This window comes from Jaculus jaculus, chromosome 6, assembly GCF_020740685.1.
Source record: "Jaculus jaculus isolate mJacJac1 chromosome 6, mJacJac1.mat.Y.cur, whole genome shotgun sequence".
Classification (NCBI taxonomy): domain Eukaryota; kingdom Metazoa; phylum Chordata; class Mammalia; order Rodentia; family Dipodidae; genus Jaculus; species Jaculus jaculus.
Genome location: NC_059107.1, coordinates 132605815 through 132630912, shown reverse-complemented (window position 1 = coordinate 132630912; position 25098 = coordinate 132605815). Strand labels below are relative to the sequence as shown.

The 25098-nt window shown below is 42.3% G+C and overlaps 1 protein-coding gene across 1 annotated transcript in view; it reads left to right on the top strand.

Annotated features, from left to right (window-relative positions):
* Poc1b (POC1 centriolar protein B) overlaps positions 1 to 25098 on the top strand; it is a 95005-nt gene that overhangs the window by 26119 nt on the left and 43788 nt on the right. The window contains exons 4-7 of the mRNA XM_012948592.2: positions 1828 to 2007; positions 18272 to 18379; positions 18504 to 18619; positions 24007 to 24140. Of these exons, the coding sequence (XP_012804046.2) occupies positions 1828 to 2007; positions 18272 to 18379; positions 18504 to 18619; positions 24007 to 24140 (538 nt within the window). The remainder of the gene's footprint in view (positions 1 to 1827; positions 2008 to 18271; positions 18380 to 18503; positions 18620 to 24006; positions 24141 to 25098) is intronic.

Sequence of the window (25098 nt, the reverse complement as noted above, 5' to 3'; positions counted from 1 at the left end):
AGATGAGCCTAAATAATGGTACCAAACTGCCTGTATTCACTGAAATGAAAACTAATAAATTAAATTTAAAAAAAATAAATAATAAATAAAGAAAGAAAGAAAGAAAGAAAAAAAAGGTCTGTTTTTTAAAAGTCACACCATGGGTTGGAGAGATGGCTCATCAGTTAAGACGCTTGCCAGCAAAACCAAAGGACCCATGTTTGATTCCCCAACACCCATGTAAAGCCAGATGCATAAGGTGGCACATGTATCTGGAGTTCTGTGCAGTGGCTCGAGGCCCTGGGATATCTATTCTCTCTCTCTCTCTCTCTCTCTCTCTCTCTCTCAAATAAATAAATAAATAAATAAATATTAAAGAATAAAAGTCACAACATAATCTAGTAAGTCAACTCATTGTAGTAGATAAGGAGCCAGTATGGTGTGCTTGGGTCCTGCAGACAGGAAACAGTGCAGAGGCCCGGTGTGTGCAAAGCCCGTGTGGGCTGTGAGTACGAAGTCCAGCCAGTGGCAGGACGCCCTGCCACAGAGCTTGGGCGGTGTACTTTACCTCAGAGAGAGCCAGTGACATGTTTACCTTGGCTTTGTGTGCTTGGAGTTACCCTGAAACAAGGTGCTAAGCCCCATATGTGGGTGACTGGACTAGAGGGAATAAAAGATTAAAGCAGGGAGGCTGGGTAAGAGGCTTTTGCAGTGAGCTGGGTGAAGGATGTTGAGGATATATCCACCCGAAGGAGCAGCACAGGCTGAGAAAGGGCAAGGAGAAGGGGATATGTAGGCAGTGGTATCCACAGGGTTGTTGATTTACTGGAAGTGGGAAGAGAGGAAGGGGGAGGAGTTGCATGGGATTTTCAGACACCTGGTTTAGACACAGGCCAGGCGGATGTTACTTCAGCTAAGGTAGCAAGTACAGGACGAGCGGTAGGTGTGGGCGCTGGCGTGGACATCTGAGAATGCGGCAGATGGCTGTGTCCTAATACATTCTGCTGTCTGACTTCAGTCATTGTGGCAGCCTTCCCTGCACACTACTAACTAGTCGGATTGTGATTTCTGAACGGAAAGATTGCCAAATTCTGGTTGTAGTGTAAAGTGCAAGTAGCCGGAGAACTCAGAACACAGTGTTTTTCCCAAGTCTCCCCTCGTACTCCAACACTACTTAGCCTGCCTTGATTTTCACAGGTTTTCTGCTGCTCTCTTCTAGTACCTCACTTGATTTTCTCCATCTTTCCTCCTTGCACTGAGTTGGAAAAAAAAAAACAAAAAAAAAAACAGGTATATAAAATTTCAGAGTATTTACCCTGTTTTGCTCATGAGCATAAGATTGGACCCATGAGGTGCACACCAGGGTCTCTGCGCTCATCCCTGGTGGTGGAGGCTCCTGGAAGAGGAAGCTGCAGCACCTGGAGATGTTCTCTATAAACACAAGTGATGCCGCCCACACAGTCATGTGACTGAGTCTGAACCCACTGCCTTAGAGCCATTCTCTTAGTCAACCTAACTTTTCTAGGTTGTAACTTCTTTAAGCTACAGATTGCCATTTCTACAGAATTTTAAAATATATGGTAGAAATAGGTTCAAAATATTATTTCTTAGCTTCCCTTAAAACAGAGGCAGCAGATGCATTTCAGGGGTGGGATAACCAGCATCTGACTTAATATGTACTAACAGTACATTTAGTTAACTGAAGTAGTACGATGCAGTATTCATGAACAGCAGTGTGGCTCATTCTTTTTCAGGATTTCTCAAGAATTAATCCATTTGCATATTTCTAAGTCTGTGTAGTGATTAAATGTTATAATTAGGTTACCAGTTTTAAACTGTTTGTTCCAGAAAAGGGAAGTCCTCGGAGTTTAAAGCACACACAGCTCCAGTTCGAAGTGTGGACTTCTCAGCTGATGGCCAGTTTCTAGTTACAGCTTCTGAAGACAAGTCCATCAAAGTGTGGAACATGTACCGCCAGCGCTTCTTGTACTCCTTGTACCGACACACGCACTGGGTACGCTGTGCCAGGTAAGTGCACAAAGTTTGGTCATAAGACATTTTTCTGACTGCCACCCATATTTGACCCTCAACTTCCAGAAAAGGGACATGTTCATTCATTTACTCAGAAATTTGTGACTGTTACTTGCTGGGATCAGTTATAAAAAAAACAAACTCCTGGGGCTGGAGAGATGGCTTAGCGGTTAAGCGCTTGCCTGGGGCCCTGGTTCAAGGCTCTATTCCCAAGGACCCATGTAAGCCAGATGCACAAGGTGGCACATGTATCTGGAGTATGTTTGCAGTGACTGGAGGCCCTGGAGCACGCATTCTCTCTTTCTCTCCCTCTCCCCCTTTCCCTCTGCCTCTTCCTCTCTCTGTCACTCTCAAATAAAATAAATAAAAATAAACAATTTAAAAAAAAACTCCTCTGTTCTTTTATGACCTGCATTCTAGAGAGATAAGCCAAGTCAAAAACCAAGACCAATACTGGTCAGCAATTCTAAGCAGCATGTTCAGCAGTTCTCTGCCTCACTGAGAGGTACGCCTTTGAACAGAGACCTAAAGCAGGGTGCTGCAAGGTTTGCGGACACTTGTTGGGGCCTGCTGGCTGACTGAGGAAAAACAAGGAGTAGATCTTAGGAGCAGAGTAGGAGAGAACCAGAAGGAGACCAAGGCTAGGACAAGGACAGCTCTGATACATGCCCTCAATGAGAAGAAATGCCACTAAGGCTCGTTCTTCTCTCCAACTTGTTTGTTAATATGGGATTGTTCTGTCTGCTCTGTGGAGAACAGACCATCAAAAGTTGGGCCACATCTACGCATGGTGGTACATGCCTGTAATCCCAACTCCTTGGAAAGGTGAGGCAGGATCATTTCAAATTTCAAGTCAACCTGGGTATTTGTCTCAAAGTAAAGTAAAAGTGGGTTTGGGGGATGGATCTTAGTGATAAGAATCTAACTTAGAATGTGGAAAGTCCTGGGTTCAGTCGCCAGGCCACACACAAAGACAGAAAGCAAGTGGGAGAGAGGGAGTCAGCTGGAACGTGGTCAATATTATTAGGAGGTTATTAGAATACAAGTCTCTACCTGGATGAATGTGGGGTAGTTGTTGGCACTTATGAGAAGTGTTTGGTTCTAATTAGAGTTTGACGCTATAACTGACAGTCTTTGTTTTCACATTATATGTGACAGAAAGAGAGGATTCAGGGACTCCAGAACCTTGGCAGGGTTTGTTGGGGACAAGTGCCATGTTATTGTTACTATCAACTAACAGCATGGAGCCATCCTTTCCATAAACACTGCTAATGTGCTTTGGGTTTATGCTTAGTTTCCACATCAGAACTGCCTGAGGAGAAAGTGGGTTTCAGAGGATTAAAGTTAAGACTCATTTGGTTGAAAGTGAAAGAAACCCAGATGTATTCATTTTCTTCCCCTACAATCATTAAGTGGCTGATGTGTTTGATAACAGTGAGGTGGGGAAAGACGATCATGACCAGAGACACCAGTAGTGTTTCTCCCTGTATCTTGACTCTGGGCTTCCATGTGTTAGTTTCATTTCTGTCAAATGCACTAAAACCAAGACCACTGTCCACCCCAAGCTTAAGTCCTCATAGTTTTGTAACAACACAGGAGAAGCATTTGCCTTCCTGCTCATGTTTGAAGGTTGCCCAGATGGGTCCTCTGCCCATCCCTTCGTCTGGCAATGAGTTCAGGTGCCCTGGCCAGGAGCAGGCTAACACTCACTCCCAGCTTGGATGCAGTGGAGTAGGTGTTCGAGCCTAGCTCTGTGTGTCTGGTCTTAGCCATGGTCTTCCCTGCTTCTGTGGTCTTTTGGGGCATTATTCCTCCATGGGTTTTGATTATAATCTATGGCAGTGAGCTCAACAAGAATAAAATGTTAGAAAGTCATGTTTTAGTAAATATCTTTTTCTTCTTAAGGTTTTAGCCACATTCTGGCTATATCCATCTCAGTGTTATTGCTCCCTATATAGCTACATGGTTAACAACATACATCCTGGGACCAAATACAAAGGATTAAATCCCAAGCCTGCCACATTTCAGTTGTGTGACCTTTGAGAAGTTACCTAGCTCCTCATTGTCTCCAGACTTTTTTAAAAATAAAATATTTTACTTGTTTGAGAGAGGGAATAGTCACTCCAGGGCCCTCAGCCACTGCAAACAAACTTCACATGCCACCTTGCACATCTGGCTTATGTGGGTACTAGGGAATCGAACCTGAGTCTTTAGGCTTCTCAGGGAAGCACCTTATTCACTAAGCCATCTCTCCAGCCCTGTCTCAGGATTTTTACCTGTAAGATTAGGATGGTGATCTTAGAGACCTGTCATACATAGTCAGTGTCTCAGTGAGCACATATGGAGACGGCACATGGAATAGTGCCCCCAGAACGAATCACAACATAGATCTCTCCTGCCATCCTCATCACCATCATGGGACATCTTATTTTTAAGGTCCTTAGAGAAGCTGTATAACTTGAATTTATAATTGCTTCTTACCTAAGCCAAAGACATATGTGATGGCTCCACTAGGATGAGCAGATTATTTGCATCCATTTATAAAATAATGTCTAAAATGGGAGAGAAATCAGAGAACTGATGACAGAATGGAATGGGCAGCTGGGTTGGGTACTAAGAAGAGTCACTTAGCTTCCCCTGCGAGCCAGCTGTGGGCACGGCTGTAGGATGTTGAGCCTGCATTTCCTGCCATGGAGGTATCAATGGGATGATGACAGCAGATGTTCTTAGCTTCTAATGACAAGGAAATTCATGTGCAAACATTTTCCCCAGAAGTCAATTGCAGGAGGAGGTATCTCCTTCATTGCTTTTGTAATTAGTCATCTACATATATTTTTTAAATAGTTTGTTTTGGGGTTTTTTGTTTATTTGTTTGTTTGGTTGGTTTTTGTGGGTTTTTTTTTTTTTTTTTCGAGGTAGGGTTTTACTCTAGCCCAGGCTGACCTGGAATTCACTCTGTAGTCCCAGGGTGGCCTTGAGCTCACGGCAGTCTTCCTACCTCTGCCTCCCAAGTGTTGTGATTAAAGACATGTGCTACCACATCCAGATTTTAAATAGTATTTTTTTTAAATTTTATTTATTTATTTATTTGAGAGCTACAGACACAGAGAGAAAGACAGATAGAGGGAGAGAGAGAGAATGGGCGCGCCAGGGCTTCCAGCCTCTGCAAACGAACTCCAGATGCGTGCACCCCCTTGTGCATCTGGCTAACGTGGGACCTGGGGAACCAAGCCTCGAACCGGGGTCCTTAGGCTTCACAGGCAAGCGCTTAACCGCTAAGCAATCTCTCCAGCCCATTTTTTTAAAATATAATACTTATAAGACGAAAGACCTTATAAAAAGTCACCAAACTGTAAAATTTTGATCTTCAAAACATTTCTTTAATAAACACAGCCCTCACCATAGTCCTCCATCCCTGTGTTGAGTGCACAGAGGAAAAAAATAGTCTTGGCTTCAAGAAGCTTATAATTGAATTTATTAGAAGGATTAGATACAACTTAATTACACACTGTTGTTTCTTACTGGAAAATGATACACAAGATGGTGACAGAATGTATGAGTCTGGTATGTAACAACACTGGTGTGAGGGAAAGTCAAGAGAGACATTCCTGGCCCAGTGCTAACAGAAGGGGAAGGCACAGGAGACCACAGCCTGTTCTCAGATGGGCAGAAGGCAGAGGAAACTAAGACAAAAGAACTCAGGCCTGAGGAGACAGGATGTGCTCTGGGGAGCTTTAATTGCTGAGCTGTGGTTAGAAAGCAGGGGGTGCCATGGGATGAGATGGTTCCATGTGCTTATGCCTACCTGTACACATCACTGCCCTTGCACAGGCTGGCTCTCTGCTTTCAGCCTCTCAGAAACTGGGCCCAAGGGTTCTCTCATGCACTGCTGAGAGGACAAGAAAGCAAGTTCATGGTGTCTGGGATTGAACCTTGTCATATGATAACCGTTATCCCTTCCAGCTAGGCCCATTAGGTAGAAACTGGAGTTGGGGAAGAGCCTGTTTTCCCTTCCCAAGAGAAGAAGGCAGTGGTGGAATGCTGAGCTTCTGAATGTCTGGCTCTGAGGATGCAGCCTTGCCCCACTTCTCTCTGTATGTTGTGGGTTGGGGTCGATGTGCTGCTCTGTCTTGCCAGGATGTAGGATTTTCTTCCTACAGGTGTATGTCAGTTTTAAATTATCTGTCTACGCGTGTATATATGCGTGCAGGTGCATGCGTATGTGCCAGTGTCTATTGCTGCTGAAGAGGAATGCCCATCTGGCATATGTGAGTGGCTGGGGAACTGAACCCAAACTAGCAGGCTTTGCAACCAAGCACCCTTTAACTGCTGAGCCATCCGTTCTCTCCCTGCTCATTCTGGGTTTATTTAAACCTGTAGCTGCTGAGGAACACCATGGACAGAGAACTGACCTCAAAATTATATTTATGCAGAGGGAGTGGAACTGTGATGTAGACAGATGACATAATGTCTCATCATATGGATTGGTTTCTGGATAGTGTCACACCTAGAAGGGAGAAGGAGAGAGCTCTAAAACTATTCCCCGTTTCTTTTGTCCCTACAAATGAGATGCTTCCACAGAAAGTGAAATTGAAACACACCATTTGGGAAAGAAGAATCTTCCTTCCTAGAAAAAAACTCATGTTTACCTCTATTTCAGCCCTGCTGCCTATGAAGATGCTACGTTCATCTTCATTGGCCCTTGTAGATATTTGAAGTAATGTTCTTCCTGGCTGGAGAGGTTGCTCAGGAGCTTTATTGCAAAGCCAGCCATCCCAGGTTCAATTCTCCAGTACCCACATAAAGCCAGATGCACAAAGTAGTATAGTTTGTTTGCAGCACCAGGAGGCCATGATGTGGCTTTTTTCCCTCTTTTTCTCCCTCTCTAGTAAATAAGTAAAATATTTAAAGATAAATAATAAATATTCTTCCTGCTACTGATTGATTCATCTACACTCCCTCTCTCTCTCTCTCATCCCTCCCATTTCTCCTGTGCAAAACAGATTCAGCAGATTCAACCCTCAGTTCCACCTTGCTCTGGTTTCTGTGCCCTGCTTTCCTATGACAGCCTGTCCCTTTCACCACTTACCTTCCTGTAGCTGTGCATGGTTTGTTAATGCAGCAGTCGGCTGTGAGCCTCTGCGCAGACTACTTTGTACCCAGAGTATTCCTGCTCCCCCCTCCTCCTTTAACAGGCTTCCACACTCCCAGCCTGTTGTTGCAGTCAGGTTCACATTGCTGGCAGAAATCACCCGACCAAGAGCAGCTTGTGGGGGAAAAAAAAGTTGATTTTGGCTTAGAGACTCGAGGGAAAGAAGCTCCATGATGGTAGGGGAAAACGACGGCATGAACAGAGGGTGGACATCACCTCCTGGCCAACATCAGATGAACAACAGAAACAAGAGAGTGTGCCAAACACTAGCAAGAGGAAATTGGCTATAGTACCCATAAGCCAACCCCCAACACTACACTGCCTCCAGGAGGCATTCATTTCCAAATCTCCTTCAGCTGGGAACCCAGCTCCCAGAACACCCAAGTTTATGGGGGACACCTGAATCAAGCCACCACACAGCCCAAGCCTTTCAAGATTCCTTGATGCGACCGTGTTGTGTCTGTCTGTCTGTCAGCTTCAGCCTCTTTTTATTGTTAGACTTTAAATTCTGTTTTCTTCATTCCATGTTCTCTTGTGAGGCACTGTTCTCGATTCTGTGGACAGGAGAGAAACTAAGACAGAATTTCTGCTCTGGTGGAGCCTCTTGTACTGAGGAAACAAACAGAAAATACGCCGTTGCTAAGTGTGGAGAAAAGTGAGAGGGCGATGGGGAGTGAGGCACCTTTACCTACCATGGGTGGGAAAGGCGTATCTACCAAGATGATGTTCTAGCCAAGAACTGGCTGAGTTGAGGGGCTAGTGAGGCAGGTGTCTGGGAAGTGAAACCTGACAGTCACATGCAATATGAGGACTGTTGTCTGTGGCTTGAGGAGCAGTCAGAGGAATTATGCAAAACTGTGGTGGAGTGAATCAAGAGCAGGCAGGTGCTGACTTGTACCCAAGCTAACTTTGGGGGAGTTTTCAAGGGTTTCTTTAGGGCAGAGTGGTTTTTGTGAGTCTAGCCAGTGCAGGAGTGCTGTACACATGTTTTGTATGGCTGGCTTTACGGGGTTTTACCATGATCCGTATGCCTTGTGACTGGCTCCTCTCACCCTGACAAGCTGCCGAGTCAGCACACCTTTCTCACTGATACTGTAGGACAGTTTAAAACCTAGTTGTTTTCTTACAATTTGGAGTGAAGGCTATTAAACTGCAGAGGCCTCTCTGGAGGATTGTTCTTTGATAAATAAGTTGGTTAAACTTAATGAATAAGGACTTCAGGTCTCGGCAGTTTTTCATATGTGTGCTCTGTAGCATGCTTATAGATTCTCATAAATGTGCTTCAATCTTGGTTCTTGGCTAATCTTATTGTTGTTAAATTATCTAACTGCAGTAATTGTCTAGTTGGCCCAATTGGCCAGTCAGGCGCAGGCCTCCCAGACTATTTGTACATCTTCCTTGTGAACTTGCTTTGACGAAGCCATTCTAATGCAGGACTTTCTTCCAAAGTCTGCAGGACTGGACACCCATTTTCAGTCTACCCAGTGGTGAGAGCCACAGGAACTGAGTCATGCTTAGTAAATGTAGCAGAGTCTCAAGTATGAGGCAGATGCCAGCTTGCATGTTTATAATGACACTGCTAACTGCCACAGGGCCAAGAACTCCTTGCATGCCTTATTCAGGTGTTGCTCTAGGAGGTAAAGAGAAGGCTGCTTGGTGCAAAGAGGAGTTTAGTTGGGAACATCTCAGGGGATATAGTTGTGTGGTGTTTGCATAGTGAGATTGGATGGACCGTCTCCTCTTATGCATCTGTTTCAAGGAAACTGCATACTTTGTTCTGTCGTTCGTTCCTGTTCCTTCATTCTCTTCTGGTGACTTTTGTCTACTCTAATAGTCTGTGATGGCTGTTTTGTTAGACAGTAGTTACTTACTTCCTTTATGGAGGCATCTTTCTTTCCTTCTGCTGCTCTAAGATGGATTTACAAAGTTTACTGAGGAGTATCCAGTGTCAGACACTGTTTGGGGATAGGAGAGTGAAGTGGGTATGGGAAGCAAACATGGAACACTTACTGAGTGCTGTGTAAATGAATACCGGCCACTGTAAGACCACATCCTGGGGAGTTCACCTATTTGGGGTGGTGTCGAGAAAGTGACATTGAAGTGGATAACTTGAATGATGTCTTCTAACCTACATCAAAAGTAAAAGGGGCAGGGCTTGTAGGAGGAAGAGCAAGATGCAGAAGGTGGGTGTGGTGCCAGGCAAGGTCAGGTAATGAAGATGAGGACAGGCACAGGTTGGGATGTTACATTTTACCCATAGCTAATGTGATACCACCAAAAGGCTTTGAGGAGAAAAGTGACCAGATTGACTGAAGATTTAGTCACTTGTGTTGCTCATGAACAATGGAAGAGCTCAGTGCCAACAGGGATCAGAAGAGACAGGACCTAAGAATGGAATGGGAAGTGGAAGAAATAAAGAAATCCAGTGTGACCCCTCGCTTTCTGCATTGAGAAACCATCTGTTGGGGAAGGAGCACTTAGGAGAGGAGGCTGGTAACATGCAGAGGAGACGTCTCAGCGTGGAGGCACCTGGAGCATCGTTAAGAGAGGATGTCCCACAGGAGCTGCACTCATGTGCAGAGATGCTAGGAGAGAAACCTGGGCACACTCACATTCAATTACCCAACAATTAATTACTGTGCTTCATGGAACACTTAATCTTTTGATAACATTTTTATTTGCTTTTTTCTCTCTCATCAGTTTTGCAAGTGAATCACGTTACTACAGTCAGCAGATGGTTTTTCTTCTGATATTGACCAACACTTAAGGAAACATAAATGTTTTCTTTGTTGCTATGATCTGAACCTTCAGTGTATAAACACCAGGCCTACCAAAACAAATTCCGAGATGTCCAGTTTTTAAGGCATATATGAAATTTTCAGGTCTGAATCTAACTTAAACTTTCACTATAAAAAGAGAAAACTGTGGCTAGTATAGTTTCACGAGGTTGTATGGCTGGGATGGGGGAATTGTCTCTAACGTTCATGGCTATACCTACTGGGCAGCCTTAGTCCATTGCTTTTAATGGTTCTCCTTCTACTGAAAAGCTCTTGCTAATGACTTGTTGCGTATACAACATGAAATAGTACTTACCCACCCTGTTTGGGCTCAAAGCCCTAAAGGCTGAAAATACATTTTACTTTTATAGGAAATATATTTTAGACATTTTTTTAAGTTTTTTAAAAAAAATTTATTTACTTATTTGAGAGAGAGGCAGAGGCAGAAAGAGAGAGAGAATGGGTGCGCCAGGGCTTCCTGCCACAATAAAAGAACTGCAGATGTTTGCACCACCTTGTGTATCTGGTTTACATGGGTCCTGGGGAATTGAACCTGGGTCCTTTGGCTTTGCAGATAAGCGCCTTAACCACTAAGCCTTCTCTTTAGCCCAAAAACTTAGACATCTTATGAAAGCCCTTTAAATTTTTCCATGGTTCAAGAACACTTTTGGCTCTCTAATGAATGAAATCAAATAATTCTGAAAGTATGCACATAGCATTTTTTTACTTTAAATTTTTTTATTATTTGTGGGAGATGGGGGGGAGGTAAATAGATAGATAGTGAGAGAGATTGAGAGTTGGGTGCTCCAAGGCCTCCAGCCACTGCAAATGAACTCCAGATTCATGTGCCATCTCGTGCATCTGACTTATATGGGTACTGGAAAATTGAACCTGGGTCCTTAGGCTTTGCAGGCAAGCACCTTACTGCTAAGCCATGTCTCCAGCCCGATATAGAATTTTTTATATTTTATTTATTTATTTATGTCTGAAAGAAAAAGGCTGATAGAGAAAGAATGGACACACCAGTGCCTCTAGCCACTGCAAATGAATGCCAGATGCTTGCACCACCTTTTGCATCTGGCTCTACGTGGATACTGGAAAATTAAACTCGGGTTCTTAGGCTTTGCAGGCAAGTGCCTTAACTGCTGAGCTGTCTTTTCAACCCAACATAGAATTTGTTATCGAGAATTTTAACATATAAATTTATGATAAATTGGCCATGCTTTTATACCCTCTTCTGTCCTACCTCCATCCTATTGAGGGCCCTCCTCAGGGTCATAGGTAGTCACTGTGGTGACATGAATATACCAGTCAGTTTCTTGGGGGAACATTGATAGTGCCTCAGAGTGCACCGTCTCACCCTATGGCTCCTACATTTTTCCGTCTCTCCTCTACATTCCAGAGCCCTGAGCCTTGGAGATCGTATTATAAGTTATCCTCAGTGTTGTGCTCTTAGCAGCCTCTGATTTTTGCTTTGATTTTTTTTTAACTTTTATTCATTTGCAGAAGAGAGAAAAAAAGAGAGACGCAGAAAGAATGGATATATCAGGGCTTCTAGCTATTACAAATAAATTCCAGATGCATGCACCATTTTGTGCATGTGGCTTTAAGTGAGTACTGGGGAATCAAACTCTGGTCATTAAGCTTTGCAGGCAAGCACTTTAACTGTTGAGTGATCTCTCCAGCCCCTTTGGTGAGTTGTGAGTCTCTTCCGTGTCCCATGCCATCTCTCTAGAGGAGGTTTTTCAGGCTAACAGTGAGAGTGGCACTCATCTAATTTTCCACTTCCTCTGTAGTGTTTCTTGGGCCCTGGCAGATAACATAGAGATTATTTGTCTCAATCTAGGCAGTTGCCTATCTTCTCATGTCATTTTAGTGGGTCTTGGGTCTCCCCAGTATTCATTGTTCTCTATAAAATGCACCTTCTGGGCTGGAGAGATGGCTTAGTGGTTAAACGCTTGCCTGTGAAGCCTAAGGACCCCGGTTCGAGGCTCAGTTCCCCAGGTCCCACGTTAGCCAGATGCACAAGGGAGCGCACGCGTCTGGAGTTCGTTTGCAGAGGCTGGAAGCCCTGGCGCTCCCATTCTGTCTCTCTCCCTCTATCTGTCCTTCTCTCTGTGTCTGTCACTCTCAAATAAATAAATAAATAAAAATTTTAAAAAATGTACCTTCTGTAGCCAAGAGTGAGAGCAGCATTGGATCTAAAGATAAACAGACATTTAGAAGACTTTTTGATGGGCATAACCTTTCCTTTTAGACAGAGATCAGAAGAAGCTTCCCTATAGGGCCTAAAACCTTCCAAGCCATAAGCTTCTGACATGGTTCTTAGTACCAGGCATGCATTCCCTGCACTAAGCAGGCTCCATATCCACTCAGAAAGCCGTTGATTACACCCGTGACCTATGTGCCACTGGTGAACTGATGGGTTCATCTTGCCTGGATGGCTGCTTTTGAGGCTTGCAGGACCCACGGCTTGTTCAGGTAGTTGGTGACTTATCCCAAAGCTGCTCACACAGTGCTTTCCAGCCCTATGAAAGCTAGACAGCAGCAGGACGCTGACTTCTGTCTCAATTCTAGTTTGATTTCTCAATGTCTTGCCATGACACTCTGTGGTATCTTTAGCAGTAAGGTATTACTACTTAGTTCTGGTGGGAAACCAAGTGGTTTGGCAATGGCTTATGTTATAGTTACCTTATTGTTGCAAGGACAAGCACCTGACCAAAAGCAGCTAATGGGAAGAAAGTATTTATACTGACTTACAGTCTTGAGGGGAAGCTTCATGATGGCAGAAGACTATATGGCATGAGCAAAAGCTGGGCATCACCTCTGCCATAGCAGGTGGAAAATGGCAGCAGGGGAATGAGTCAAGTTCTGGCAAGGGGGCTGCTGGATATAACACCTCTAAGTTCCTCCAGCAAGGCTCCACCTCCCCAATTGCCACCAGCTTGGAACCAAGCATTCAGAACACACGGGTTTATGGAAGACATCTAATATGAACCACCACAGTGTACACTGTCTGGAAACCTCAATGGCCTTCTCACTATAGGGGTAGCTCAATTCTGGCACTGAAATTTACCAGCAACACCTATGGTTTTAGGGTAAAGCTTTCTTACTCATGCAGGGTGCTTCCGCCCTAATTACCCTTTCATTCAATCTCTCTTTTAGAGAGTTCTGTCTTTTAATTAGCTAACAAAGAAGTAGGTTTCTATGGTACTGATTCATGCCATGGTTAGTTTTATGTATCTTCCCATTCCCTTTCTCCCCTCCCCCTGCCCCTCTAGATCCTTCCGACTCCTGTACTCTGTCCCTTCACTTACATGTCTCTTGTGTCCTCTTTCCTGCGCCTCCCCTTTCCAAGCCTATTCTCGCTTCCGAACTGCAACTACTGAGACTTACTACACTGAGAAACAAATCAGACTATTTCATATCAGGCTTACATAGGAAAGAGTTCACGCGGCACTTTAGATATAGAATTGTATGTAAACTTTCAGGGTCTCCATAGAGTTCATGTTAAAGAACTCTTATTTAATTTTGGCTACGCAAAAGGACATGCAAACCAGTTTTTATAGAGAATAGTTCAGAATTTCCTCATTCTTCCAAATGTATACCAATACAAATTAAGGGATTCAATAGTATTTTCAGTCAAGTTCTCAAGTGCCTTTCAGACAGACTATTTATTAGTCACCATTGCCTAATACCAATCCTAAGGACACACCCACTGAAAGTTTTAGAAGGTGGTAGGGTAAATTTGCATTCAAAAATCAGAAATCTATTAATTTATAGTAGAAGACATGTCCCCTTAACACTCTTGAAGTTAATAGTCCTGTTAAATGTTTCTTGCTCCTTGACTATAAGCCCTAACCTTTCCTCATGAGAGTCAAGACAAAGAGAAACCTGTCTTTGGGGTACTGACTTTTTTCGATGTTTCTGATTAAAACGAAAAGGAAGGAGGAGGTACAAATTGCTACCCTTACTTTCAGCCTCTTTCGAGGAGGGAGTTCTGCTCCTGAGCCCCACTCCGTGGTGTTTCTTAGGTGGAAACTTCCCTCCCCCGGCATACCTCCCAGCCCCGGCCTTATCTGACACGCACAGCCCTTCCTCTCCGTGGCGCTGGCCGTTCCCCGAGGCTGCCGCCCCTCCTGCTCAGGATGAGTCTGACCGTCTGCTTGACCTTGCTGACAAACTGCTTTAAAAGCCTGTTTCTTCTTCAATTTTTGGTGCCAAGTTGGAACCCCTTCTGTTACAAACATTTTTCATATCATTATCTAAAATTAGGTGATTTGTGAAAGCCTCATGAGAGCTGGGATCTTCCCAGTTCAGTCTCAGCTGTATCATTGCTGTGCACGCACTGCCCTGCACGGCGCTCTGCAAGTCTTTAAGTGGCTTCGTGAGTGACTGTCTTCCATGCCCGTGCTCTAGCCCAGCTTGTCAGGGAAGGGGCCTGTGTCAGCGTGCACAGATTTGTGCTGAGGGAAGATGAGAGAACTGCCTCATGGTTTCCACCACCAGAACGTTGTGGGGCTCACACAGAAGCCATTCAAAGTGTTTAGTGTGCTGCCTAAGCCAGCCCTTAGAAGCTTTCCTTTTTGTCAGAGACTTAAGGCAGAGTGGTTCAGAAGCTTGACTGAGGAAACCAGCAGCCTGGTTCAAATCTGGACCCTTTGTACACCTGTGTGTGCCTTGGTTTACTCATCTACAAATGAAGCCAAGCAGTAGTACCTGTTTTATTAGGTTTTTAATTTTTTTAATATTTTATTTATTTGATACTTTTTTATACAAACTTTAATTTTTTTTTATTTATTAGAGAAAGAGAGACAGATATATAGAGAGAATGGGTGTACCAGGCCTTCATCTACTGCAAATGAACTACAGACACATGGGCCACTTTGTACATCTAGTTTATGTGGGTCCTGGGGAATTGAACCAGGGTCCTTTGGCTTTGCAGGTCAGTGTCCTAACTTCTAAGCCATCTCTCCAGCCCTATAGGGTTATTTTTGAAGATTATATTGGCTGTAGGTAAAGTGTTAAGAACCATTCTAGAACATATGCTCAGTAAATGTGGATAGACTAATATCAACATGATGATGGTAGGGTTTAAACAGTACTCTCTCATAGGGAGGGCAGGGGTTGTAGCTGAGTGGAAGAGTGCTTGCCTAGCATACACAGACCATGAGTTCAATCCCTGTCATAAATAACAGTAACATAAAGTGTTTTATACTTTGTAATGATCTCATTTCAGTTGATTAAGTATTTTGCCATTGCTTTGTGAAAATGTTAAGAATCAACCCACATCTTAAGCATACTTTTATCACTTAAAATTGTCATATTGGGTCTGGAGAGATGGCTTAGTGGTTAAGCACTTGCTTGTGAAGCCTAAGGACCCTGGTTCAAGGCTCAATTCCCCAGGACCCATGTTAGCCAGATGCACAAGGGGGTACATGCATCTGGAGTTCATTTGCAGTGGCTGGAAGCCCTGGCATGCCCATTCTCTCTCTGTGTCTCTCTTTCTGCCTCTCTGCCTCTTTCTCTCTCTGTCTGTTGCTCTCAAATAAATAAATTTTAAAAATTGTCATAAACTTATACTAAATGAGGTAACCTAGTCTCGGAACATTAAAAATTGCATTTTTCTCTCTTGAATGCAGATCCTACCTTTTAATGTTTGTATCCATGTAAATAAGGATCTGAGGGTTGACACAGGGGATATGGAATGATACAGGATACCACAAGAGGGGAACAAGAGGTGAGGCAGGGTAGGACAAAGGAAAATGAGTGTGAAAGTAGAAAGGATGCTATGGTAGGGGGAGGACACAAGGCCGAGAAGAGGGGAAAGGGAATGAACAAAATGTGTTTGAGAAACACCATCATGCAACCAATAAAAACTTCACGTTAAGCATTTTTTTTCAAAAATATGCCTAATTAGGACATGCAACTTGATTCTTTGTGTTAGTTTGTAATCATTATGCAAAGTTTATTTCCAAGAGGACATGAGTACATTTTTCTTCCCAGAGTCTGTGTAAAATGAGTTTTCTCTGCTGGGAACATTTCTGTAATATTGTTCTACACACTTGAATGTTTCTTACCTACTTTCTGAAGGAAGCAATTAGTAAAATATTGTGGTTATTTTAAAGTTAGAAAATTACTCAGAATGGAAGCTGTGCATGATCATGTGTGAGTGTGGACGTGCGCACCTTTGGAGACTGCAGAGCAGCCTCATGAGTGCCACTCCTCCGCTTCCACCGTTTTACTCAGAGTGGAAGACTTGTTTTCATACTTCTTAAAAGTAATTTTAAATGACTTTTATTTGTTTATTTATTTGAGAGAGAGAGAGAGAATGGGCATGCCAGGGCATCCAGCTACTGCAGACAAACTCCGGATGCATGTGGCCCCTTGTGCATCTAGCTTATGTGGGTCTTGGAGAACTGAACTGGGATCCTTTGGCTTTGCAGGCAAATGTCTTAACCGCTAAGCCTTTGTTTTTCATACCTTTTTTTTTTTTTTTTTCCGAGGTAGGTAGGGTCTCTCACTCTAGCCCAGGCTGACCTGGAATTTACTATGGAGTCTCAGAGTAGCCTTGAACTCATGGCTATACTCCTACTCCGCCTCCCAAGTGCTGGGATTAAAGGTGTGTGCCACAACCGCCTGACTGTTTTTCATACTTTTTAAAGACTTCTTCACACAGAACCCAAGAATGTTGCTATCTGTGTTTTCTGTGTTTCTTTTTCACATGATGAATTCATAAGTGCAGGATTCAGAGTTTCTGCTGGGGAGAATTATTTTTAGGCCCTCCTAAGGAATGGGTGGGAGTGGGAAAAAACAAAATCAAAACCTTCAGTTGTTATATTCCACACCCTTAACAAATGATTTACCAATCTGGACTGTGGGTGTAAAGGGAAACCACCATTAAAATGGACACATAATCACCCATCCTTGACTTAAGTCTGTCTTTCCTAATAAAAATACTGTTCATCGTTTCTTAATGGCCGAAATGTTGCTTTATTTTCTGTTTGGTTCTCTGTTACTTTAAAAAAAAAAAAAAAGAATTATTTATTTGAGAGAGAAAGACAGAGGAAGAGGCAGAGAGAAAGAGAGAATGGATGCTCCAGAGCCTCCAGCCACTGCCAATGAACTCCAAATGCATGTGTCTCCTTGTGCTTCTGGGTTATATGGGTCCTGGGGAGTCAAATTGGGGTCCTTAGGCTTTGCATGCAAATGCCTTAAGTGCTAAGCCATCTCTCCAGCCATGTTACTCTGTTTTTAAAGACACTTTTTTTTTTTTGAAGGAGAAGGCACTTGGGAAAGCTCTTAAGGAGCAGACAGCATGAAGGCAGCAGACAGGTGTCTGGGACTTGTCTCAGTTCTTCCCCTTCATGATGGGGCAGCGGGCGATGGGCTGGACCAGGAAAGTACTTCCGCTCAGACTAAGTTGTCCTCCGTCAGTCCTTTGAACCCTCTGGCCACCTCAAGTCCAGGAAGCAACTGGCTTTAGGAATTAGTTGCTTTTTTTTTATGTCACTTAAACTTGAATTATCCCCCCTATCGTGTGTGTGTGTGTGTGTGTTTGGTATGTGTCCACGTGCAGCATTTGACAAGGGTCTCCCTCGTTGTCCATCACTGCATTTGATAGGCTAGCTTGCCTGTGAGTTTCCAGGCCATTCTGCACTCTCTGCCTCCCTTGTTACATACATGTGCTGCATTACAGACTCTCTCACCACAGCATGTTTTTTTTAATATTTATGTTTTTAATTTTTAAATGGGTTCTGGCTCTAAACTTAGGTACTCACGCTTGCAGGGAAAGTGTCTTACTGAGCCATCTCCTCGCCATACAAAGACCTCACTCCTAGGTTGATGGAACGAGTAGAGACGGCTCTCAAGCCACATCAGTAGCACTGGAAAATGACACAAACAGAAGAAATAGAATACTTCAAAACTACAAGTAAAGGTTTATGACCAAATTACAGTGTGTTCGTGTATAAAAATTCTCAACTTAAAAATACTATGTACCTGTCTTGTAAAGAATGTCCAAATGAAAAAAAAAAAAAAAAGAGTGTTCAAATGAATCAGAACCCTTGAGCAAAAGCCATAAAATGAATATTTGTATATAAAGATAAAAAGGAAAAAGAGACATGGTTAGCCTTTGATGCATGCTTTGGTCTTTCAAGGATCTGCCAGATGTTTGGCTGCAGAATCAGGCTTTGCCACATAGTGTAGCCACAGTGGCCACTGGCATTGAGTATGTTCAATCAGACTTGGACTTGAATGTGCTGTCCAGATACGTGGGTTGTGAGCACGCAGAACCATTCATGAATGAAACCTTCTTTCTTCTGTTTTCAAGGTTTTCACCTGATGGGAGACTGATTGTGTCATGTAGTGAGGATAAAACTGTTAAAATTTGGGATACCACAAGTAAACAGTGTGTTAATAACTTCTCAGATTCTGTAGGGTAAGTCCATTCTCTTTGAATATATGTATGTGTTAGTTTGTTAAGACATAATTTGTTATAGTCATTTTGAAGACATGACAGGAAAGAAATGGAAACATTAAGCTATCACATTCTGTCTTCCTAGATTTGCAAATTATGTGAACTTTAACCCCAGTGGTACATGTGTAGCTTCAGCAGGCTCTGATCACACTGTGAAAATATGGGATATACGAGTGAACAAATTACTCCAGCATTACCAAGGTAACGGCTCCCCTGCCCCCCTCCAAAAAATAATTCCATTACTGTATGACTACTGTGGGAAATGTCAGTTTTCTTTGCTGTGATTTGGCCCTCACATAGGGCTTATGGGCTGTACTTGGACTGACTAGAGAACAGAGTAGCTGGTTTCCATAAGCAGACCTGAGAGGGCAGATGGAAGCCGAGAGACTCTTGTAGTTTCTGGTGACAAGAAGAAAGAGATTGATTCAATGATGCGACTTTGGAAAGAGGAACATATAAAGGATCCCAGTGACCCCAAGTCCATCTTCAGGGTGCTTATTAAGCTTTAGACTTAAAGAGAGGAAGAGGTCTGCTCAGGAGGCAGTTCTGGCCGAAGTGTGTTCTCCCTGATCATTGTCTCAGTTCTGGTGCTACAAGGTGGTCTGAAGAAGCCTTTTCCACTGTCATGCTTGAGCAGATCAATCAGGAATCTAAGGTAACCTCAAGTTTAGGACAATGGCTTATCACCATGCCTTTAGCCATAGTAAATGATACAGACACAAGCTGAAGGTGGAGCCACCCAGCTTTCATCCCGCCATTAGTTACTTGAGGAGCCAGTGCTCTGTAGCAAAATAACTTCTTAGTATCTCTCTCAATTTCTGCATTGTATTCCTTAGTCTTGAGGAAATTAGAGTGTCTGGCAGATCTAGATTTGTAGGTTTCTTTGGCTTAGTAATGAACTAGTTCATGAGAAGGGGACGGGCTGTAACGGCAGGCGTATATAGGTGAAAAGAGCCACACGTGTAAGCTAAAAGCAGAAGCAGCACCATCGCGCAGACTAGAAGGAGCGAGTCATGGGTCTAAGTGTTCTTACTTAAAGATGATACAGCTCGAAACATGAGCACAGCCTGGATAACGTTAGTACCACTAACAATTCTAGTTTGGAAGATACCAGCTTGATGAAGTGGTTTTTTTTAACTGCATTTTAAAAGGCTTACATACTTGCAGAGCATAAATTTGTAGCTTACTTAAGAAAAGTGGTCATTTAGAAGGCTTTAACATAAGTAGATATTTGAATGAACCTTGACTTTGTTAAGGGTCAGTTTCTTAAGTGGTATGAAATCAGCATAAAACACAGCCATCTTAATAAAACACAAATCTTTGTCCTCTAAGCCAATTATTTTCAAATGTTACCAAGAGCAGAACTGTATTTTTAAGAAAGCCTTGTTGCTTTAGAGAAGGAAGTTCTAGATTCACAGCAGTACTTCACATCTTGACCTTAGAAAATCTTTTACATACATTCACATTTTGAGATACATTTTACAAAAACTAATAAAAAAAACAACTTCCTTCTATGTAGATGTATTGAGATTAAAAAGCAAATGGTCAGACCCTACCTCAAAAAAAAAAGTGAATGATTTTCTTGGTTTATGTTAGATTTCTATTAAGTCCATGTTATTATTGCACATGTAAATAGTAACTATTAGCCAGGCATGGTGGCACATGCCTTTAATCCCAGCACTTGGGAGGCAGAGGTAGGATGATCATCATAAGTTCAAGGCCACCCTGAGAGTACATAGTGAATTCCAGGTCAGCCTGGGCTAGAGCAAGACCCTACCTGGAAAAAAAAAAAAATAGTACCTATTACTTATTCCATGCTTTCTATGTACCAGATACAATATTCTTAGTAGTTGTTATCCTGTTTTAAAGAGACTTAAAGATAAAACTTTGCTGAAATAATCAATAAGACTTAATGCTGACATAGGGTAGGGAAACACATACTTTTGATCACTGTGTTATACTGCCTCCTACTGAAAGAATGTTGTCCAGAAACAAACTCATGATGGAAGGACAATGCCTGATTATTGCCTCTTCTCTGTACTAGAGTATCAAGCCCCTGTTTTCTCATTAACTTTGAGTCAAGGTTCCATACCTTATATGAGCTGGTAATAATTGACTGCTAATTACACTGGTAATATAGCCAAAGACTTTATAACTGTGTGGTCAATAAGATTATCTTTATGTGACATAGTCTCATTTTTAAAGCTATCTTGCCTCATCAACTGAAAGCTTGATGAAGTATAGTGCCAAAATATCTATGAGCTATACCGTGTTTCATTGTTATGGGGACATTGCCTCTGACTGACTCTTGTTGTCTCAGTGACACCACTAATAGGGCAAAGGGACATGCTTTAGAGTTTAAGAATTATTCTCTGGGAGGCACTCCACCCATGACAAGTCGGAGCGTCGGTCAATTTTGGCGTCATAGAGGATAAAGGGAAAACTCTTTGATTCTACAATAGCTGATGAGGGAACATGGACATTGGAGGATAGAAAAATGGTCCGCATTGTCCTCACAAAGACCAAGAGAGATGCAGCAAATTGTTGGACTTCTCTTTTGGAATCTGAGTATGCAGCTGACCCTTGGGTACAAGACCAAATGCAGAGAAAACTTACACTAGAGAGATTCCAGAAAGAGAATCCCGGCTTTGACTTCAGTGGAGCAGAAATCTCAGGAAACTACACCAAAGGTGGACCAGATTTTTCAAACCTTGAAAAATGACTGCTATTCTTTTTCTCGCTACCTTCTGTGGACCCGAGCAAACGATGCCAACTTAGAGCAGTAGTGCGCGGTGGATGAAGAGTATGGAAAGCCTGCAGCTAGCCAACTGTGAAATGTTCAGCTATGACTTACATTGGAAAATGTACCGGGGAACTGATGTATGGTAACTTTTTGGAATTATTTTTGCTCAGCATGAAGTTTTATATGCTGTATTTTACTAAATTCATATTTACTTGTATTTTTTATTATAAAAACATTGGAGTGCAGATAATACAAAAGGATGCCTTCAGAAAAATTAAGTTTTTCTTTTGGTGAGTGTGTCACAGGAATAATGTTTAATAAATTTTTCTAAATAGAAATTGTATACCCTTTTGTCTAAGAATGCCAGTTCATACAAGGGCATTATAATACAAAAAAAAAAAAAAACTGTAAGAAAGCAAAAAAAAGGGGGGGGGCTGGGAGATGAGTCAGTAAAGTGCTTGCCTCACAAGCATGAGGAATTGAGCTTGACCCCTAGTACCCAGGTAAAGACGGGAGTGGACGGAACCTGCCTTGTCATACGCACATGTGCATATACACCCTACCCCCAAGCATGCATGCATACTGCATGCATACACACGACACACACATATAGACAAAATGCACAGAACTATTACGGGTAACCGTTAAAGTGTTAATAAATAGATTTAACTAGTATATTCATTTTGTTATTTCAAGAGATTGAAAAATAGTTAAAACCTTAACAGGCAAGGGTTAACACAAAAGAACAGCAGTCAAATGAGAATGGTCACTGGGTGTCTTTTGTTAGTGGCAGAAAGCAAATCTAGATCATTGACTGTGAGTAATGATTGTTTTAAAATATTTTATTTTTATTTATTTATTTGAGAGAGAGATAGAGAATGGGCACGCCAGGGCCTCCAGCCATTGCAAACGAACTCCAGATGTATGTGCCCCCTTGTGGACATACGTGGTCCTGGGGAGTCAAACCTGGGTTCCTTGGCTTTGCAGGCAAGCGCCTTAACTGCTGCGCTATCTCTCCAGCCCAGCAGTGATATTTTGACCTCAGCAGTTCAGATATGGAGGTAGGAATAGTCAAACTTAAATCCTTTTTATTTATATCTTTAATTTTTTTTGTTGTTCTTTTGTTTTGAGGCAGAGTCTCACTCCAGCCAGGCTCGAAATCACTATGTAGTCTTAGGCTGGCCTCAAACTCAAGGCACTCCTCCTACTTCTGCCTCCTGATTGCTGGGATTAAAGGCATGTGCCACCACACCTGACTTAGTTCTTTTTTTTCTTTTTAAAAATTTTTCTATTTACTTGTAAGCAGAGAGAGAGAAAAGAAAGAATGGGCACATCAGAGCCTCCAGCCACTGCAGACAAACTCCAGATGCATGCACCACTGTGCATCTGGCTTTATGTGGGTACTGGGGAATCGAACCCAGGTTGTTAGGTTTTTGCAGGCAAGCACCCCAACCACTGAGCCATTTCTCCATCCCCGTAATTCTTAAAATAATCTCAAATGTCTAGTAAGCTGACAAGTGAAGTGCACGTGTTTTTTTTCATCCTCCACCATTTGTGAATAAATTGAGGACATGACACCCTGTCACTTAAAAAAAGTCTCTTTTACATAACTACAATCCACCCATTCAAATTAGGAAGTTTGCATGGACATTTGTATTGGTAATCTTCATGCCATCCATATTGAGTTAATAGTCCTAATAATATTCAAGTGGTAGTCCCAGTAATGTGCTTTTTGAAAAAAATTTACTTATTTGTAATCAGAGAGAGAAAGAAAGAATAGGCACACCCAGGTCTTTTGCCACTGCACATAAACTCGAGACGCATGTACCACTTTGTGCATCTGGTTTTACATGGGTACTGAGGAATCAAACCCTGGCCATGAGGCTTTGCAAGCAACCACCTTGAACAGCCTAGCCATCTCTCCAGCTCCCCAACAGTGTTCTTTAAAGCAAGGAGCTTCCCTTCACCCCCACCCAGTCAAGACATGCCTTTTTAGAGATCAGTTGTCTATTTTATTTACTTCAGTATGGGTGGGACAAGTTCTTACTTTTTCCCTGATTTTTACAACTTTTTTGAATCTTACAGGGACATTTCATCTGAGTCATTCACAGTCAGATTCAGATCATGCATCATCAGAAATATTCTAGAAGCAATGCTGTATTCTTAACATTTTCTGTCAAGAATTCAGAATCATCCCATTGCGGGTCATGTCTTCTGGGTTTCCCCAGCATAAAGTGCCTCTTTGTAAATCTTGTGAGAAAGTTGTTTTAAAGTATATCCTTACATACATATATCTGTTTACACTCATAATTTTTGTTGTATTCAGTGAATGGAAATGTATTATTTTAAAATGCCAGGATACCTACATCTCTGCATGCTAACTTAAAAAAGTCTATGGTTCTAATTACTTTGATGCTTAACATTGTACCTTTGGCCAGCATACAGAAACAGTCTAAGCCTCATGTGTTCCATGTGTTCCCATCATGATTTGAATACTTTGTAGTCCAAGATCATCCAGAATTATTTTATCCCCTGTCCCCACCAAAGCCAGTTGCCCAAAGAACCTATGTTCTCTTTAGTGAGTCAACATGTTTGAAGGCCAGGGCCTGTGTACTGTGTGTAATTATTTTGTTAGTATATGATTATGATATGTATATTAAATCTACATATGTATATTAAAAGCCATGAGTTCTAAAAAAAAAAAAGAATTATTCTCTGGGAAAAGAAAATGCATAGGATTATGAAGAAAATCAGTTATATCAAAGTACAGCTGTGATGCTAAAGATCATATATGACATAAAGATCATCTGACTGTTTTCTGTATTTTTGCTTTTCTTCCTATTAGTTCACAGCTGTGGTGTTAACTGTCTGTCATTCCATCCTTCCGGTAACTATCTCATCTCGGCCTCTTCTGATGGTACTCTTAAGATCCTGGATCTCTTAGAGGGAAGACTCATATATACACTTCAAGGACATACGGTATCACTTAGCTTTCTGTTTTCTAAATAATAACTATTAAAGTCTTGATCCATTTTATTATATACCTTTGTTATTTTTAGGGATACCATGCATTGCTGATACCCTTTGAAGTTGTTTTACTTTTAAAATTTATTTCTTTATTTAACAGAGGAAGAGAGAGAGAGAAAGAGAATGGGCACACCAAGGCCTCCAGCTACTGAAAACAAACTCTAGACACATGTGCCTGGCTTATATAAGTCCTGGGGAATCGAACCTGTGTCCTTTGGCTATGTAGACAAATGCCTTAATTGATAAACCATCTCTCCAGCCCTGTTGTTTTACTTTTAAGACTATTTTACACATTGGAAATAACTCTTAACACATTGGAAATATTATTGTTATATCTTTCAGTGGCCATTCATTAAGAAAAACCTACCACCTTCATCAGTATGTATCATAGGTTGGCTAGTTAATGTTAATGTTTATGTCTCATTTCAGATCTTTCCCCTCTGTGGGTGCTGGCACCCACCCTCACTTCTTTCATTATTCTGACTGGTGAATTCAGGAGAAATGTGGCAGTCAGAGCCCACTGTCTCCTGCTCTCCTCTTCCTGTGTGCCTTTAGTAGCTCTAGTGGAGACACGGGCCCTTATCTTGTGCTGCTTGTGACAGGGTAGTCTGTGCTGATTCTGGATGTTCAGTCCAGGAAGTCCCTTTGCCTTCCATATAAGCCACATGTTTTTTCAACAGGCTTTTATTAGCTCTTATATTCCTTAGTCTGTTTCTTCATTTGCTTAGAGCTAAAGGAAAAGGAGTTGAGAAATGTTTTTAAGTCCGTAAACGACTCCTGTCATGGGTAAGTACTCAAACGTCTCTAAACATTTTAGAGCAAAGCCCTGTTCCCTCCCTATGTGCTAGTACTTTCTCCATGGCGTGCATTAGGCTCTTCTCGTGTAAAAGCGGAACGAGCCTTGTGGTGT